This window comes from Peromyscus eremicus, chromosome 8a (assembly GCF_949786415.1).
Source record: "Peromyscus eremicus chromosome 8a, PerEre_H2_v1, whole genome shotgun sequence".
NCBI lineage: Eukaryota > Metazoa > Chordata > Mammalia > Rodentia > Cricetidae > Peromyscus > Peromyscus eremicus.
Genome location: NC_081423.1, coordinates 597,336 through 616,473, shown reverse-complemented (window position 1 = coordinate 616,473; position 19,138 = coordinate 597,336). Strand labels below are relative to the sequence as shown.

Sequence of the window (19,138 nt, the reverse complement as noted above, 5' to 3'; positions counted from 1 at the left end):
CAATTTTTCAGGAAACTTGTTTACCTGCAGTTAAAGAGGGGACAACTTAGCTGCAACAATGACACCACAGAAACTGACAAATAACTCAAGCCCAGAACCAGACTGTACTCCCCACCCCAAGCCAGTTAACACTCCAGCTTTGGGACCCCAGCAGAGGGTACTCACTGAGCCTTCCTGGTTCAGCAAGCCCCACGATCCCTCTCACGGATGGTGCTGAGTAAACATTAATTATCATTAGAAGTGACCCTACATCTGCTGGTGCAGCAGCTCTAATGAGACTTGCAGGAGGTGGCCAGAGAGAGCCTAGGGCTTCAGAGCTGTGTGCTTTGGCATGGACAGGCTACTGACCCTGTGGGTAGAGTGGCGTGATTCATCAGTTTTGCAAGAGTAGGTGGGAGGGGGCAGGAGGTCTGTGAGCTGAGACTACTTTCTTCCATCCCTTGACTATGCCCAGCCCAAGCCCATCAAGTTATTTAACTTGGGATTTGTGTGATAAAGATCAGTTTTTAAAAATAGCATGACTCTCAACCAAATGTTTCACTTACATGCTATACAAGACCCTCCCAGCAGTCTCAGCACTTGAGAGATAGAGGCAGGAGTTGAAGGCCAGCCTGGGCTACATGAATCCCACTCTTCCCCCCATTAAAAAAAATCTTATACAAAATTGGAGAAAATATTTTATTGCTTATGTCAAAAACATTTTTCAAACACTGAAGAGGTTTTGAGTGATAATAGAAAATATGGGATGAGACTAAATTATCTTCAAACCTTGCCAAGAAAACCCACCTCTTAGACTTACCCCTAGGGCATTATTTACTCACTTACTTATTTACTTACTTATTTTGGTTTTTTGGAGATAGAGTCTTTATACATAGTCCTTGCTGTCCTGGAACTCACTATGTAGACTAGGCTAGCCTCAAACTCCCAGATATCTGCCTGGGTGTATTACCATACCTGGCCTGATCCTGGGCCTTCTAAAAGGTTCATGAGTACAACAAAGACAAGGGGAAGAGATCTGGGTGACATGTGCACATAGTGTTACAGTGGCAATTGTCCAAGATTATGTTCTCTAGAATCTCGCCAGCTGTATGATCTTGGTTGGCTGACTTAACCTCTGTAAGACTGATAGAAAGAATGGGAATGTGTGCCCTATAGGCAGTGAGCATTGTCCTAGACAGTGCTGGGACCAGATACAGGCTAGAGGACATTGTCAACTATGTGTTAGCTTTTGTTGGTGTCAGTGTGAAAGATGGGTGGATTTTGGGAGTGGGGATGTAGTATGTAGGAGAGAAGACAAGGCATTAGCAGGAAGTCTTGGCAGGTGATTGACCATGGAAGGCATGGGGGGAGGCAGTGACTTCAAGAGCTCATTGACAGAATGCAAAGCTACATTACTCAAACTACCAGTGTTTAACTGGGTTTCTTCCAGAGTGACTCACTGCCTTTGATAGATGTTATTATCCTCCTGGTGTCTCTTTCATAAGATCTGAAAATTTCCACTTGCATTGGAAGCTCTAAGATTTGTTCAATGGAATCCAGGACTATATGTTCTTCTCTGTGCCCACCTGACAGCTTGTCTGCTTTCTTAAAAAAAATCACATATTGATTGAGATGTGCTATGCAGGAAACAGAACTCAAGTCCTTTAAGGAGGGCAGTCTGTTTGGGGAAACACAAAAGCTGAGCTATCATGAAAGAGAGGAACTAAACCAGCCTGGGAACGTAGAGAAGGTTCCAGAAGGAGGCACTAGGCTGTTTTGAAGGCTGCACAGGAATTAGTTTGAGCAGCAAAGGTGCTATGACTTAGGAAATGTTTGGTCAAAGACTGGGAAGATGTGGGGCCATAACTCATAGGCTTGTAGAACAGCTAGTGGGCCATAACTCAAGCACTCTGAGGCAGAAGAGGCCAGGGAATGGAGGAGCTGAGATGATTGTGGTTATATTGGTCTCCAAAGAAAGGAGTTGCCCATGAAATAAAAAACATAAAACCTTTCAAAGTTATCCAGACAGGAGCTGGGTGGGTCAGGTAGTTCAATGGCCATGCTCAAGCATTTATCTAGCTTGAGCATGGCCCTGGATTCCACCTCTAGTACCATACATGCACACACACACACACACACACACACACACACACACACATTTATTATTATGATTATTATTGTTGTTGTTAATAGTGATAGTACAAATTTTAAAATTAAATAACACAAACTTATTGTAAAAATGAAAATTAAAAAAAAACTACAGAGAAGGGAATGGGGAATAGCTTGGTCAGCAGATTGCTTGCCATGTAACCATGAAGACCTGAGTTCAGTCACCAGCAACCATGTGGAAAAAAAACAGGTGCAGCATTGCAGTCCTATAATCCCAGTGCAGGGAAGGTGCAAACGGGATTTGGGGCTTACTGACCAGCCAATCTAACCCAACCAGTGAGCTCATGGCTCAGCGAGAGACTTTTTCTCAAAAACTAAGGTAGTCCCTCCTCTCCCAGGCTCAAGGAACATCTCAGAAGAGTGGGTGATAGAGCATAAGGGGTGGAGAATGGGAAGGGGTGCTGTGAGATGCTGTCTTCTGGAAATGACCTGGCTGTTGCACCCATAAACTCGCTACAGCTCTGGTAAGTTCTTACCTACACAAGAGCAAGCCAACAAGATCAGCCAGTATTCCAGCAGGTAGCACTAAATAGACTCAGTAGGTTTTTTTTTTTGGGGGGGGGGAGATGTAGCTGGAGAGTTTTCTCTCCAGGTCCCGCCAAGCCCCAGCAGTCCAACAGCCCACTTATAAAATAAACACACAGACGCTTATATTATTTAAACTGTTTGGCCTAATGGCTCAGGCTTCTAGCTATCTAGTTCTTACATCTTAAATTAATCCATTTCTATAAATCTATACTTTGCCACGTGGCTTGTGGCTTATCAGCATCTTCACATGCTGCTTGTTTTGGCGGTGGCTGGCAGCATCTCCCTCACTCCGCCTTCCACTTGCCAGAATTCTCCTCTCTCCTTGTCCTGCCTATACTTCCTGCCTGGCCACTGGCCAATCAGTGTTTTATTTATACAGAACGATATCCACAGCAGAGAGAGAACATGAAGGCAGGAGGTGGATACGTTAGAGTTGAAGTGGATATGATCAATGTATACATGCATGAAATTTCCAAAGAACAAATGGAAGATAAAAATAAAAAGTTGGTAGGCTGCTGGGGTGGTGGCTAGGTCAATAAAAACACCTGTCAAGCAAGCATGAGGACCTGGATTTGGATCCCTATCTAAGTAAAAAGCTAGGTGTGGTGGCACACATCTGTAACCCCAGAGCCAGAGGAGGCAGAGACAGGAGGATCTGTGAAGCTCATTGACCAGCCTGCCTAGCCAGATTGAGGAGTGACAGGTTCAGTGAGAGACCCTGCTTCAAAAAAATAAGGTGAAGAGTAGTCAAGGAAGATATCCAACCTTGACCTCTGGCACATCCACATTCTTGCATAGACACACACGCACGCACGCACGCACGCACGCATGCACACACATACACACGAATACAGTCCCAAAAGATATATCCAACCAACATACATATACACATACACACACATGAATACAGTCCCTAAAGACATATCCAACATATGCACGAATAAAGTCCCCCAAAAGACATATTCAACACACACACACACACACACACACACACACACACACACACACACGCACCCTCAGAGAAGCTTAAGAAGCTAATGAGGGAAATAAGTATTCTTTTACAATAATGTAGCACTGTGAATGGAGCCTCCCTGTCTCTTTTTGTGCAGATGCACCTTACAGAACGGGACAGTGATCTTTCCTGTGAGCTGCTTTCATGTGGTTTACTCTCCCATACTGCTAATGTCTTCAGAGAACTCTCCTTCATGCCTCTGCACCATAATTTGCTTCAGCCGTGCTCTGCTGTTGGACATCCACTTGCTTCCTTTTTCTATTATAAACAGGCTGTAGCCGTCACAACTACATTTTCACATGCCTGTATTTCCCTGGGATAAAAATTCATAAACAGTGGAAAGACTAAAGGATTTAACTGTCTTCAAAGTGTTGGCATGGATTGTCAGTGTTTGTTCACTGGACAGCTCCACAGCTCCTGTGTATGCTCATGACTGTGCATGCGTGGAGGTCAGGAAACAACTCGCCAGACTCATTCTCCTTCAACTGCGTGGGTCCCAGGTATCATGTTGGTGGGAAAGCCCTTTACCCACTGAGCCATTGTACTAGCCCATCTGCCTTTTCACTGATGTCCTCCCAACTCTCATACAACAGGAAATTCTCCCACATGGCACTCTTCATCAGGAGTGAGAAGATAAGACTGGGATATTCCACCATTATCAGAATAGCCTCAGAGGCTAACCACAGCTTACAAAGTCTGACTAAGCCCCTGTCTTCATCTGTGTTGTTCCACCATAACAAGACAGAGATTAGAGAGTTCATAAAGAAAACAATTAGCAGACACAGTAGTGTATACCCTATAATTTCAGCACTCAGGTAGCTGAGGGAGGAGGCTCCAAGGCCAAGCGGGCTACAGAGTGAGGTCCCCTATTCATTAAAAAACATAAGAAATTAGCTTCACACCCAAGTCACAGTCTCCCATATCATATGAAACACTGATTAGGTTGCGTTTTTTAAAAAAGATATTTATATTCTTGAAGTTCTGGCTGCTGGAAAATCTCTGGAGAGGCAAGTGAGCATGGCTAAGGCTGACAGGCAAAAATCACTGGAAATAAGGTTTAGTTGGGAACCAAGTCCAGGCTAATGGCTGGGAGGCGTTCAAAAGGGCCATACCCTCCTAACTGAATTGCCTCTCTCATAAGACAAATACATTTCAATGACTGCTAAATCTTAACACAAGTTGTGGAGGGAACATTTGAAGCATAAAAGATTCTTAGATGGGGCTGTCAAGGTGGCTTAATGGTAACAAGCACTGGCTGCTCTTCTAGAGGACCCAGTGACACCCACATGGCAGCTCACAACATTATAGCTATCTGTAACTCCAATACCAAGGAATCCAACGCCCTCTTCTGGCCTCCATGGACACCAGGTACACACGTGGTAAACAGACATTCAAGCAGGCAAGACATGCATACATGTAAAATAAAAGGTAAACTAAATTTAAAAGTTTAAAGTTCATATACACCACATACACACAAAAGAATCAAAACTCAGTCTAGAATATTCTTTTAAGAAAAAGTAAGCTGTTCTCAAGGGGATATGGTGTTCTTTTGGGGAATAAGTGTCTCATCCAGGAAAGATCTGGTCAAAACCCAGGAGACAATGGAGATTAAGATAGAGATCATTTAAAAAGGCCCAGGGAGGAAACTGACAGCCAGGCCTTCAACGATGTCCCAGGGGCATCTCTTTCCTCTCTGTACTGTGGCCCCTAGCATGATGCTGGGAAATAGCTGGGCCAGGGCTCCCGGGAGACTTGTCCGCACATCAGCACAGTGTTATCAGGGATAGCACTGATGCTTGCATGTCTAGTGTGCTGGGTATTGAACCTAGGTTGTCAGGTTTGGCTGAAGGCATGTTAAGAGGTTTGTCTCCTACATGATTCTAGAGCCAGCCAAGTTGACAGTATTAACTAACCATCACAGCTTCTAAATGGCCTTCTGTCCTCTGAGTGTGTGTCGCACCTTCTCAGGCTACTCCATTTCCTCAAGCCAAATAGTTCTGACATGTGAATGTGGGCGTTGGTTTAGCCTTGGCCAGATGTGCTGGTTAGGGTTTCTATTACAGTGATAAACACTGTGACCAAAAGCAGCTCAGGGAGGAAGGGGGTTGGTTCACCTCACAGTTGTAGTCTAGGGAAGTCAGGTAGGAACTGAAGCAGAGGCCATGGAGGAATGCTGCTTACCAGCTTGCTGTGGAATGTTCTGTATGGCAAATGTATGGCAATGCTCTGATTGGTTAGTAAATAAAACACTGATTGGCTAGTAGTCAGGCAGGAGGAAGTATAGGTGGGACAAGGAGGAGAAGAATTCTGGGAAGTGGAAGGCTGAGTCAGAGACACTGCCAGCTGCCACGATGACAAACAGCATGTGAAGATGCCGGTAAGCCACGAGCCACGTGGCAAGGTATAGATTTATAGAAATGGATTAATTTAAGATATAAGAACAGTTAGCAAGAAGCCTGGTACGGCCATACAGTTTGTAAGCAATATAAGTCTCTGTGTTTACTTGGTTGGGTCTGAGCAGCTGTGGGACTGGCGGGTGAGAGAGATTTGTCCTGACTGTGGGCCAGGCAAGAAAAGTCTAGCTACACCAGCTTACTTCCCATGACTTACTCAGCCCGATTTCTTATACCATCCAGGACCATCTGTCCAGGGTGCATTGCCTACAGTGGTCTGGGCCCTCCCACATCAATCATCAATCAGGAAAATGCCCCCACACACTTGCCCACAGGCCAATCCTGTGGAGACATTTCCTCAGCTGAGGTCCCTTCTTTAGATAACTCTACCTTGTGTCAAGCTGACATAAAAACTAGCCAGCACACTAGACATGCAAGCATCAGTGTTATCCCTGGAGTGATGATGTGCCGGCAAGTCTCCAGGGAGCCCTGGCCCAGTCATTTCCCAGCATCATGCTGAGTTATTGTCTGACTTCCACAGATGTGCTGTGACACTCATACACGTGTACCCCCCCACATGCATACATACACGCATACATACATATAAAGGCAGATAGTAAATAAATGAAAAAAAACACAAAGATGAAGGTAGTGAGACTTGGGGAAGTGAAGTCCCTGGTTCATGGCTTTTGGTTCCCCAGCTCTAGCTTCTCTCTCTCTCTGTCTCTCTCTGTTTCTATTTCTGTCTCCATCTCATTTTCAATAAAATATCTGAGTTTTGAGTTTTAACTGGGTGTTGCTGACCTTCAACTTGACTGACAGTTCAGACTAGATCCTTCTCTGTTGTGGAGCACTTTTCTACACATTGGCAGGTGTTTAGCAGCACCCTGCGGCCTCATTCAGTAGCAACACTGTCTACCCAAAGGAGTTGTAATAGCAAGTATGTCTCCAGCCATATCAATTGTCCTTAGAGATCATATCACCCCATTAAGGATCATAATTTAGCTGGATTTCTATTAGTTGGGTATTCCAGAGACCTCCAGCTGAATACTTGCTGGGAGAAACCTCTTGTGGGATATTCACTATAGAAGACTGCTCAGACATGGGTTTAAGCCAATAGAAAGTCTTAATTAGTCCACTAGCAACTACACAGAGTGTTTGGGATCACAATGTAGTATTGAACCTTTTTCAGGATGAGCTTTTAAGCACAAAATCTATGTTCTGGGTTGACATACTTCTATTAACAAGAACAGTTAGCCAGAAATGGAACTACAGAAGCCAAAAGGCAAGGTTAGTCCATTTAGAGACTTTCTCAGAACTATGGACTTTGATGGATTAGAACTTTGTTTTCATTTTAGCAGGTGGTGCTGTCTACATGATGAGTTTTATGGCCTGAATAGTATTTCCATCATGGAGGCAGTTGTGCTAAGGTCTAGGAGTCTACTAAGGTGTGGGGCCCTGTTACAAACCAGCAGGCAGCCTGTGCCCTTCTGGCAAGCCCTGGCTCATTCAAGGTAGCCTGCTAGGATGTTCTAGGCAGAGTCTTGAAAAAGTCCTGGCATGCTTCTGGCATGAAGAGATGCAGACTGAAGCCCTGAATCCCTGCCCCAGTCCTGGGATCTCAGATGTTAGGAGTGGAGCGAAAACTGTGGGCATCTGAGGTCAGCCACAGGTGGGCCCACACTGTTCTGTGGTCACACTTCAGGAAGGAACTGCAGACTGAGGCTTTTGGTAAAGGTATGGTGATGAGTAGGCAGGTGGTCGGAGTCAGACTCCAGAGAGTAAGGCTCTCATCCTGATCCTGTCCTGACTAACATGTGGTCCAGCTGAGTCCCTTAACCTAAGTTTACATTGGTAGCTTCTCTCTACCTCTTCCCAGGATGGTTGTCAAGGCCAACACAGAGTGCTGTTTCCAAAAAGACCCATCCTCCCTTCATCTGCTGCCTTGTTCTTCAGAGCACCAGAATCAAACCCAGGGCTTTGAGCATGCTGGGAAAGCATTCTACCCACTGAGCTATAGTCTTGGGCCAGAGTTAATTTTTTTTTTTTTTATAACACACACCCTACTATGACACACAGCAGAATTGTAGGGAAGCCCAGTTTAAACATAGCCCCTGGAAGGAATTTGTAAATTCCTATAGAAATATAAATGTTCATATTGGTTGACCAGTGGCTTGCTTGTCTAGGAATTTATCACAGAAAAACCTAGTTGTGAGCAGTGGATCAATCACTGTATAGCAACATAGTGGGATACTGTGCACACACACACACACACACACACACACACACACACACACACATCAGTTGACTTGCATGTACTGACAGGGAACCATGCCCAAGATGTATTATTAAATAGAATTACATATAATTTGATGTAAAAAGATATATATTAAGAAAAAAGAGCAAATTGCTGAAATATTCTGTATAGTAACAATGTCATATGATATTTATAACCAGCATATTTTTAAACCTGTAAGAATCAATACTAAACTAGAGGCATGAGTAATACTCTGACTCAGTTTGTGTCTGGAAGCTTCAAAACTTGGAAGTGGATGATCAGTCCACAAGTTAGCCCCTGGGTATCAATGGTACAAAACCCAGAATCCAAGAGGTGAAAATTTTGGAGTTATATCTAAGGGCAGTGGGAGGGAGACAAAGAAAGAGAGAGAGACAGATCAAGAAAAGACAGAGACAAATAGTGACAGAGAGAGTGGACAACCCCCTACTTCTTCCTTTCCATTCTCTTCCCCTATCACCTCCAGCTGACTGGATGTTGCCTACATGAGGGCAGGGCTTCGTTAAACATTTCAGTGACTCACAAGCCAGCTTCTGGGGACATCATCACAGACTGTTGTGGTTTAAATGTAAACTATCCCTAATGTCAGGCTTATCTGTTTGACCCCAGCTGGTGGTACTGTTGTGGAAGGTTATGTGATTTTGGAGATATGGGGTCTAGCTAGCTGTGGGGGCAGGCCTAGAGGGTTCTACATGCCAGGTTTCTGCCCAAGCTCTGTTTCCTGGTCTGGACTGTGTAAACGTAGCTTCCAGGCTCACATGGCTACAGAGCTGCCCAGTGGACTGTAGTCCCTAGGACTCTGAGCCTGAACAACAACCCTCTCCCTAAGTCACTTGTAAGTTAGGTATTCCGTCACAGCAAGGAGAAAAGTGATGAAGACCCAGACTTATTCAGAAACAGGCTGGTCACTGATCACCCAGGCCTCCTTCAATCAAGTTAAGCAGTCAGCATAGCCCTTGGAAGGGGCACCCACTCTCACCAGCTGCCTGTGTATGTTCTGCTGAAGTAACTTATTGTGTGTCTCCTCCCCCACAGGATGGATGACATTCAACTCTGCAAAGACATCATGGACCTGAAGCAGGAGCTGCAGAACTTGGTCGCCATTCCAGGTAATGTGGGTGATTGCACCCTTTCTTAGCCACTGCCTAGGGCTCTTCATCTGCCCTCTGTACCCATGTGTCCAGCTGACCAATGAGTAGGATTGAGGCAGGACCGATCCGGCCGGTCTCTCCCTGGGGCTGAGCAGGATGGTGAGTGTCGACAGCCCAGACCTCCCCTGTCCACCAGAGAGAAGCACACTGAGCTGGGAGTCTTGTCAAAGCAGGAACTCATTTTATTACATCAGGAGTGGACTTATATAGGTTGGGGTGATGAGGGATAGGTTAAGGATAGCAGGCCAATGAGATGATGCCATCTCAGCAGTTACTAGGCAGAGGCAATTCTACGTCAGGTTGAGCTGAGTCACTCATATGTGGAAGTCATGTTCAAAGACAGGTCGCCAAACTTGAGCTAGGCTCAGGAAGTTATACTGGGCCTCATGCCCAGGCCTTATGGGGGCCAACATCTCCCCCTTTTGTTTTTTGTAAGATGTAGCCCTGTATTAGGTTGTCCCCACTTGGAGATCTTACCTGTCATTGAGTACCATGTATCATAAATAGGAGAGGGGGGGGTCACTCCATGACCTGTCTCAGCCTGCTTGAGAGCTTACCTGTCAAGTGGAGAGCAGAAGAAGGGCGCTCATAGGAGGATACCCAGCCATGGGAGGGACCAGACTCCTGAGTGGCTAATCTTTGGTAGTGTACCTCAATCTGATTTATCTTAATTGCCTCTAATCTCTGGTGGATAAATTGTGTGAATTTATTGAACACACAAGGCCCAATGGTGAAGAGGAAAATAAGGAGAAGGAAGGGTTCAAGGAGGGGAAGTAGGTAGGGTAAGAATCCATGAAGACCTGTCCACAGAGGACTATCTTGAAATTCCCATCATCTCCTTTCTAGGTCTTCCTGGAGCCTCTTTCTCTTATCCTAGATAATCCTCGACTTGTTAGTGTAGAAGCAGCATTTTTCCTGTAACAACAAAGGCCCCCCTTTTCTGACGTTAGCAGATCTAACCTCCTATTCTGGAGGACTACTTCAGCCAGAGAGTCTAACTGACTCTGCAGGTCAAGAATGGTGCTGGAGATGGCCTTTACATCATCAATTAACTGAATGGATAATTTCCTAAAAAGATGTGAGGACAGGCCTATCCCTAAGGCTCCTGTGGCCATGCCTGCGGTTACTCCCAGTCCAGCAAGGAGGGGTATCATTTGAATGGCCCTCTTAGACCTTCCTCCTGTGTAGTCAAAAGAGGGTACTGGAAGAGCCTCTTCACTGGGGACGATATCTGCATCTGGTATCAGCATGGCCGGGGCGCAAAGGCCTGTCTATGACCCAGGGAAAAAGCTAAAAGCCATTCCTTCTCAGCACACAAAAACCATTCCCATGGGGGGACATACCTGCTTGTGGGGGTGCTAGTGTGGTTGCCAGCACAAAAGAAAGATGAGACCTGGCCCATATCAATGGCATCCATACTATTCTGTGGAGCCCAGAGACAGGAAATTAGTGGGCAAAACATGGAGGGGCTGCACTATAATAGGGTAGGGGAACAGCCTGGTGGGGGGATGGTAGAGGAAACATCAATTTCAAAAAAGGTAAGGTTGGAATGGGAAACATTAATAGGCAATGCCAGTGGTCATGGTGGTGCCAGGCAAAGGCAGAGCCAACAATTCTCAGCAAGGGAGGGATTGGTCTGATTGAGTGTGGAGAAAGATGTCTCCAGGATGGCTTGAGGTTAAGCCATGGCATGAGGTTAAGATCCCTTTCTGATTAGGGAGGGCTAAGGGGTGATAGAAGAGCTTGGGGAACTCAGATTTAAGCAATTGTTCCACTCTCTTTTGGATCTGTAACTCCCACAACTGGCCCTGCACTCCCCCGCCATCAGAGTAACCCATGGGGGCCTCCAATTCCCCCCGAAATTGGTGGCCAAAACAGGGTTCAGTTCCCCACTGGATGCCTTCCAAACAGAACCAAAAGTACCTGAATAGCCAATGCCATTTCTGGTGGTGATCCAGTAGGTCTTATTATCAGTTTTTCTAATGCATTCATGCACCGTGGTGTTGCAGGTGGCATGCATGGATTGGTAAAAGGAGGTGCAGGGGCAGGGCCCAGGTTTGACATTTTCCGTAGGTATGATTTTAGGCTTTTCTACCCAAACCCATTTATGTGAGGCAGATTCAATAATGGTGGTGCTGGTATGAATACTGAGGTATGCAAATTTACCACCACAATCTACTGTGCTAATCAGCTGTCCAGAGTATGGTGAGGCCTTGAACACTCCACCACCACAATCACAGGGTTTTCTGTATATCAAGTTCAGGGTTTCTTGTGCATCATAATGACCCCCAAACTCTTTTTCACTGGGCTGGTCAGTCAACATCAGCCTCTGGACAAGCAACAGCATCTGCATCTTTGGTCGTTTCTGAGGAAGAAGCAAAAAGACTATCCTCCAGGGTGGAACACTCCATGGAGCCATCATTATCATTGTCCCCTTGTTGGGGTAAATATTTGAGGTCTCTGGCCAGTACCCAGATGGGTCTCTTTTCATTTTGAGGAAAGACACATCTGAACCCTCTTCCTGCAGTGAGGACTGGGTCTGGCCCTCTCCAGGCCCCAGTTAAGGGGTCCCTCCACTTGACCCAGATGGTACTGTAAGTAACCAAGGAGGACCAATGTTTTTGAAAAGGAGACAAAAATTTATCTTCCTTAGAAAAATTTAAAATATTTAAGGTAAATAATGCCTTTCTTAATTGATTATGTGGGGGTAGAGACTCCCCCTTCTGTTTTGTAATTTGGACTTAAGTGTTTGGTTGAATCTCTCCACAATGTCCAGACCCCTAGGATTATAGGGGATGCCAGTAGAATGATAAATTTTCCAGGTGTGTAGGAAATTTATAAAGGCTTTGCCAATAAAGCATGGGCCATTTTCTGTTTTTATTTGATTTGAAACATGCTTGGATTTTTCCCCAGCATGAGCTGATGCCCAACAGGCATGGGAGAAAGTATCTACAGAAAGAAAAACATATTTAAGTTTTCCAAATGGGGAATAGTGTGTGACATCAATCTGCCAGAGATGATTGGGACGAAGTCCTCGGGGATTGCTCCCCATCTTTTGGAGGGGAGGGATTTGAAGGAAGGGCTGACAAGACTTGGAGGTCCAGACAGTTTTTTTGAGATCTTTAATCAAGGAAACTTATGTTTCAGGCCTCTCCAGTTAACATGGGTAAGTAGGTGGAAATCTGTGGCCTCAGTAACAGTATTACATTGAGGCATTGAAGCCAGAGGGTCAGCCAACTGATTTCCTTTGGAGAGAAATCCTGGCAAATTTTGGTGACCTCTAAGATGTTGTAAATAAATTGGATTGAGTCTCTGTTTAAGTAAGGAGTGAGCCTGAATCATAAGAGGAGAAATGGGATTGAAATCTAATTTAATATGGGCTTCAACCAGGTTAGGCAAAAGATTTACAACATAAAGGCTATCAGAGAATAGATTAAATGACTCTGATATGGAATCTAGTATCATAACAACAGCAAACAGTTCCTTAAACTGTGCAGACCTCTCCATCTTGAGGAAGATTGTTTTTATAGGTATAGGTTCCTCTCCTCGTCCAAGGGGTGGGAACACGACTAGGGAGCCCCCCAAGTGTCCCCTGTTGGTAAACACCATAAGAAAATTGGGGTTTGGGTGAGGCAAAAAAAATTCTAAGGGGCCTCTACTCCAGATGGGAGAAGGAACTCATCCATTTATAAGGGCCATAATGGCAATCAGCCTTCTCTGGAAACCCCTCAAGGGCTATGGCAATTCTGCTATTGTTTCCTTGGGGCCAGGTAAAGTCAGTAATTTTAAATGGAACAATAACAGAATGAGGTTCTGTGCCAAATATCCTGACAGGAATATCTTTGCCCTTAATAATGCAATTGGCTACCTGGTTGGTCAGGGAGTAAACCCAGGGGGCTCCACCCACCAAGAGGTGAACCCAATGAATGGGCTCCCACTCTTGTGCTAACAGCGCAGTGCATAAGGTTTCCCCAGGAAAAACACACAGGGAGACAGGCAGGCCAGGGTCGAATCTCCTTAGGGGCACTGTATCAATGGCTTGTTAAACCTGTTGCAAGATTTGCAAATGGTGGGAGAATAAGGTAATCTGGATAAAAGATCAAGGCCCTTAAGGAGTTTATTTAAAGGGGTAACTGCTCTGTGGGCACAGAGATCCATGACCTCAGCCAATTTATTTCTCCCAGCATCTTTTGAAGCTGAGTTAAGGTATAGGTCCCTTGAATCAGCAGCTGGGGTTTAGCTGGAGAAACTGTATTAAGGGACAGGAGAGCACTCAGAATTTTAAAGGGGGGAATGGACTGTACTTTATCTGGAGCCACCCTAAAATTATGATCTTTCAAGACGGTAAGGCAATTAGTGGTCCTGAAGGCCTGTCAAAGTGGGGCTTCCTAGAATAATATCATCCATGTAAATATAAAATAAAATGTTGGGGCATCCCATTAGGGAGGAAAAAATATGTGACATAAAGTACTGACATATAGGGGAGGCTGTTAGTCATCCCCTGGGGCAAAATGGTCCACTTGAACCTTAAATCCAGGCCCTGGAAATTGGTAGAGGGCAGGGAGAATGCAAACTTCTCCATATCATATGGATGGAATGGAATGGAGAAAAAACAATCCTTAATATCAATAATTGTCAGATAATAGGTATTAGGGATGGCAGATATCCAGGGATGTCCCCTTTGGGGGATCCCAAATGGGATTATTCTTTCATTGATTTTTCTTAAGTCATGTAGGAATCTCCAGGAACCATTAGCCTTTTTTATAACAAAAACAGGAGAGTTCCAGGGGCTGGTGGACAGCCCAACATGCCCCAAGGACAATTGTTGTTTAACCAGAGCATCAAGCTGTTGTAATTTAAAGGACAGTAGAGGCCATTGCTCAACCCATACAGGTTCCCCAGGTGTCCACTGAATCTTTGGCACCAGGGGGCGAGCAGTGGCCCTTAGGATTGGGGGTGAACCTGGGAAAAGTCTCGTCTGAGCTTCTCAAAATAGGGATTATCCCTGTAATTGGGGTGTGTTTCCTGCCCCTCCTCAAACTGCTGTTGGTACTCTTCAGTGTCAAGCATGTCCTGATAAAAGGCCTTATGGTCGGTGGTGATAAAGGCCTCAGCTTCCCCGAGGATGTCCAGGCCAAGAAGGTTGTCAGTTACACCAGGAACCACAAGGGGGTGCACTTCCCCATAATTACCATCGGTCCAGCACAACCAATTAGCTGTCTCCCATGACATAGAATGCCCCCGCCCCCCACGCCAAGCACGTGGGGTCCGGGAACCAACCGCCTCCTTTCGGATGACCGTATGGTCAGCCCCAGTGTTTATGATAAAATTAAAGGTTTTTCCTTCAATGGTTAGGGTCATCTTGGGCCTCAATCCAGGCACCAAAGGTACGGTCCAGTGGGCTTTGACCACATCTTTCCCCTTATTTAACAGGGCTGGGGATCGCCCCTGGGGGAGTTTAAAGGCAACCGTTGGAGGTTGAATTTAGATCTACAGTCTTTGGCCCAGTGGAACCCCTTCTTACACCTGGGGCATGGGGTGTGGGGCAGGCCCGATTGGAGAGGAGCCATGGAGGCACCCTTAGCATGGTTAGGACACTCTTTTAAAATGGCCTTCCTCCCCACAACTGAAGCAGGACCGTTTTTCCCCCATGGAGACTAAGGTTGTCATCTGTTCCCTATTAGCTGCCGGCATGGCTACGGCCATGGTTTGAGCCTGGTGAGAAGTAGAGCCAACATCTCGGGAGGCCACAATCCATTTGCTAATGCCCTGATCTCTCAATCCAGCACAGACAAACTTATGATCAGTCTTCATGCCGTCCCACACCAATATTTTAACAAATTTATCCCTCGGCTCTCCGGGAGGAAACTTTCTCTGGAGGCTCTTACTGACCCTTTCAACAAATGTCACTAAGTCCTCGCCTGATCTCTGATGGACCCCAGATATAGGAGACTCCGTGGGGCCTTCATTCAATTTTTTCCAAGCAGCTATCCCAAGTGCCCTAACTTGATCTTGATAGGGGGCAGGGATGACAGCCTGCTGGAGGCCAGTGGAGTACAGGTCGGAGGTACCAGATAGCATCCCAAAGGTGATAGGGATTTGAGGGTTGGCCACTTGATTTTTCTCTGCCTGAACCCTGCATTCCTCTAGATAGAAGGCATCCCATTTCAAGTAGAGGAGTCCAGAGAGGACTGCTTTGGCAAAGGTCTTCCAATCCTGAGTGGTCAAGGCTTGATGAGCCAGATCCAGAAGAACAGTCTCAGCCCAAGGGGAATGTGGCCCATCCTCTGAAACGGCCTTTTTAAGGTCCTTAAGGTCCTGAGCCTCCCAGGGATACCAGGCAAGGGGACGATTGCCAAGTGGGTTAATATTAACAGGAAAGAGGCCAGTCACATCCCTTTGGGCTGCCCCCCACCCAGAGTAGGGCAGAGGTACAGACGGATTTGGGGGAATGGAATGTGGGACGGAGGGGGTGAGGAATGGATTGGTAGAGATAGCGGATATTGAAGGGTCCTTTGAAAGCCAGATGTGTGTGTGTGTGTGTGTATGTGTGTGTGTGTGTGTGTGTCATCAAAGGGATCAAGAGATGGAGACAATGAGCCAGATAAGCCAGGCTGACTCAGGGATTTTGGTTTGGGTGTGGCCTGAGTTTTTATGTCTCTTTTCTCTCTGTGTATCGGGGACTATGGGGGTCCAGCACCTTGATAGTCCCCTCCCAGAGTCCAGGAAGAATATACAACCAGCTGATAATTAATCTTTGATTAAAAGAAATGAATCTATGTACACGAAACTCCTTAGTCCATATACTTCATTATTCTGTCAGTTCTCTCTTTACAAGCTTCTATTCTGCTCTCATTTTTAGCTCCTTTCTTGCCTGATTTCTCTCTACATGTATCTGCTATCCCCTCTAGGTTTTATCTAAATTCCTTCATTTTAGTTCTGCCCCTTCTAGGTTCTCATCCATCTAGTTCTTTCTCATACTGGTTCCTCTCCCATCTTCTTCTTTCTCATCTTGTTCTTCCCCATCTGGCTCTTTCTTGTCTTCCATCTCGTTCCTCTAGTACTCTCTTCTTGCCCTTTAATCTAGTTCTTCCCTGTCTCAGTTTTTTTCTCTCCAATTCTTACCCATCTAGTTCTTCCATTCTCTTTTCTCCTCTCTGTCTCCTTATTATCTCAGTACTCCCTAAGTCTCTCAGGAATCCATTTATAAACCCAAGCAATATCAATCCTCTGACTGAGCAAGGTCACCAGGCTTGAATTCTTTGGGGTCATAAAGGCAGGTAAGAATTTTCCTCAGGCAGTGACCACCAGGCTTTCTTTTACAATCCAAAATGGGAGTGGTAAAAGAGGAGGTCAACTGAGTGCTAATGATGGGTTTGTATATGAAAAAGGGGATCTATGTGCTCAGTCTATATTCTGAGAAGTGGTTAGGTAAGAAGTTAGGGGTCTAAAGTTAGTAAGGCTATAAGAAAGGAGGGTCTGAGCTAAATCGTGTAAAGCTATTACTTAAGGTATCTCCTTGTGGAATTCACCTTAAATTAGGAGACTTATTATGTGGTTGTTTGGACTATTATTTCTGTTAGTCCTTGAAAGTGGCTAAGGGAGGTATCTGATTCCAGTGAGAGAAACAGATGGGCTGGGGGGAAGGAAACCTTTCCTGAGGCTGTTCTCCAAATACCTTGAATGTGTATGTCCAGAGAGTGATCAGTCCACACTATTAGCCCTTCTTAAGAAAAAAATCAATTGGGAAAACTATGAAGGCACACATGATTTTCATAACAGAAGACAGCTGATATATAACAAGCCAAATAACACCAAAAGCTCCTTGGAATTTGGCTTCCTCTGAAAGAATTCCTTGATCCCTTCAGGTAAGTGGCTTTGCCATAACCAACTGAGTTCTTATAATATTTTCCTGTGGCTTGTAGCATCTGGGCTCTGTTTCTTCTCCTTGAAGTCTTCCTACAGGCCCCTTCTCCTTGTAAGGCTCCAGACTTATGTCTCCCTCTTAGAGTCTTCCGAGGTATTCCACGGGCCATTTCTCTTTAATGGGCCTTAACGGAAAGCAGCCTTTTAAGGCAGTACCAATGGAGATAACTCCCAGTGGAGGAATCTCTCCTCTGTCAACCTGGGTCCTGTGAATCAGGGTTTCTATTCTATCCCAGGTGTCCCAGTTGAAAAGACTGCCATCAGGCAACCATGGGGCAATCTTAATGAGGTTAAGTCCATGTCTAGAGTGCCTGACTATTAGAGAGGTTGAGACTCCTGCTCTTTAGTAGTACTTGCAGGGACTCCAAGGCAGGATTTAGCTTAGAAGAAGACTGTCCCATATCTTATGGGGTTACCCTCACCTGCAGACATTGGCCCGTCAGCGTTCTTCCGTCGTCGACGAAATCGTTCCTCACATAGGGCACCAGTCTGTTGGGCTGACCAACAGGTAGGGCTGAGGTAGGACTGGTCCAGCCAGTCTCTCCCTAGGGCTGAACAGGATGGTGAGTGTCGACAGCCCAGACCTTCCCTGCAGAGAGAAGCACACTGAGCAGGGAGTCTTGTCAAAGCATGAACTCATTTTATTGCATTAGGAATAGACTTATATAGGTTGGGGTGATGAGGGATGCGGTGAGGATAGCTGGCCAATGAGATGATGCCATCTCAGCAGTTACTAGGCAGAGGCAATTCTAGGTCAGGTTGAGCTGAGTCATTCATATGTGGAAGTTATGTCCAAAGACAGGTCGTCAAACTCGAGCTAGGCTCAGGAAGTTATACTGGGCCTTATGCCCAGGCCTTATGGGGCCCAACACCCATGGGATTGGGAGGAGTGGGGTTGTCTCTTTTTCTAATGAGGACTCAGTCTTGCAATTGAGGCTCCATGAATTAAACACAAGTTCATGCAGGGTATGGTGGCACACACCTATAATCTAAACACTTGGGAGGCAGGAGGCAAGAAGATGGCCCACACATTTGAAACCAGCCTGGGCTACTAACTTCAACTGTATCTCAAACAAACAAGGTAAACACAAGTTTATGTCAGGCAGGGCCAACTTTGACCTCAGGCAAGCCACTTTATTTTTCCAAGTCTCAATTTTTCTTTCTCTGAAAATGGAATAGTAGTATACCTAATTTACATCAGTCTCATGAGGGACTGAGAGGAACAGTTCAGTGGCAGAATACTTTCCTAGTATGTGCAGGGACTGGTGTCTGAACCCCAGCACTGCAAAAGTAGTATAAAGCTGCCCAAGTCTAATTATCCCAGAGGTAAATGTACACTTTGGGTCAAGCATCACTTTGGCTCAGAGTCCATTAGTGCCATTTTTATTATGTGTGGAAACAGGGAGAATAGAACAGTCATAGGTTAATATTGGGGTCAAACCTACATTAGTTATCAATGGTACTGATTATCTCATCCCTTTTCCCCCTAAATGACTTACCTCTCCAAACACTCTGGGGTAGATGCCCCATGGGCCTTCTGCTTATCAAAGGACTAACCGGTCAAATGTCTGTTATATTAGTCAGGGTTCTCTGGAGGAGCAGAAACTATAGGATGAATATATATTTGAAGGGGATTTATTAGGTTGACTTACATGATATACTCTGATCTCTGCACACTGAGGAG

General features: G+C 45.5%; 1 protein-coding gene across 2 annotated transcripts in view; it reads left to right on the top strand.

The window, feature by feature from the left end:
* The window catches only part of Bmerb1 (bMERB domain containing 1), a 136,122-nt gene that overhangs the window by 100,516 nt on the left and 16,468 nt on the right, over positions 1-19,138 (top strand). For both annotated transcript variants that reach the window (XM_059269946.1, XM_059269947.1), the window contains exon 3: positions 9,413-9,486. In XM_059269946.1, the coding sequence (XP_059125929.1) occupies positions 9,413-9,486 (74 nt within the window). The remainder of the gene's footprint in view (positions 1-9,412; positions 9,487-19,138) is intronic.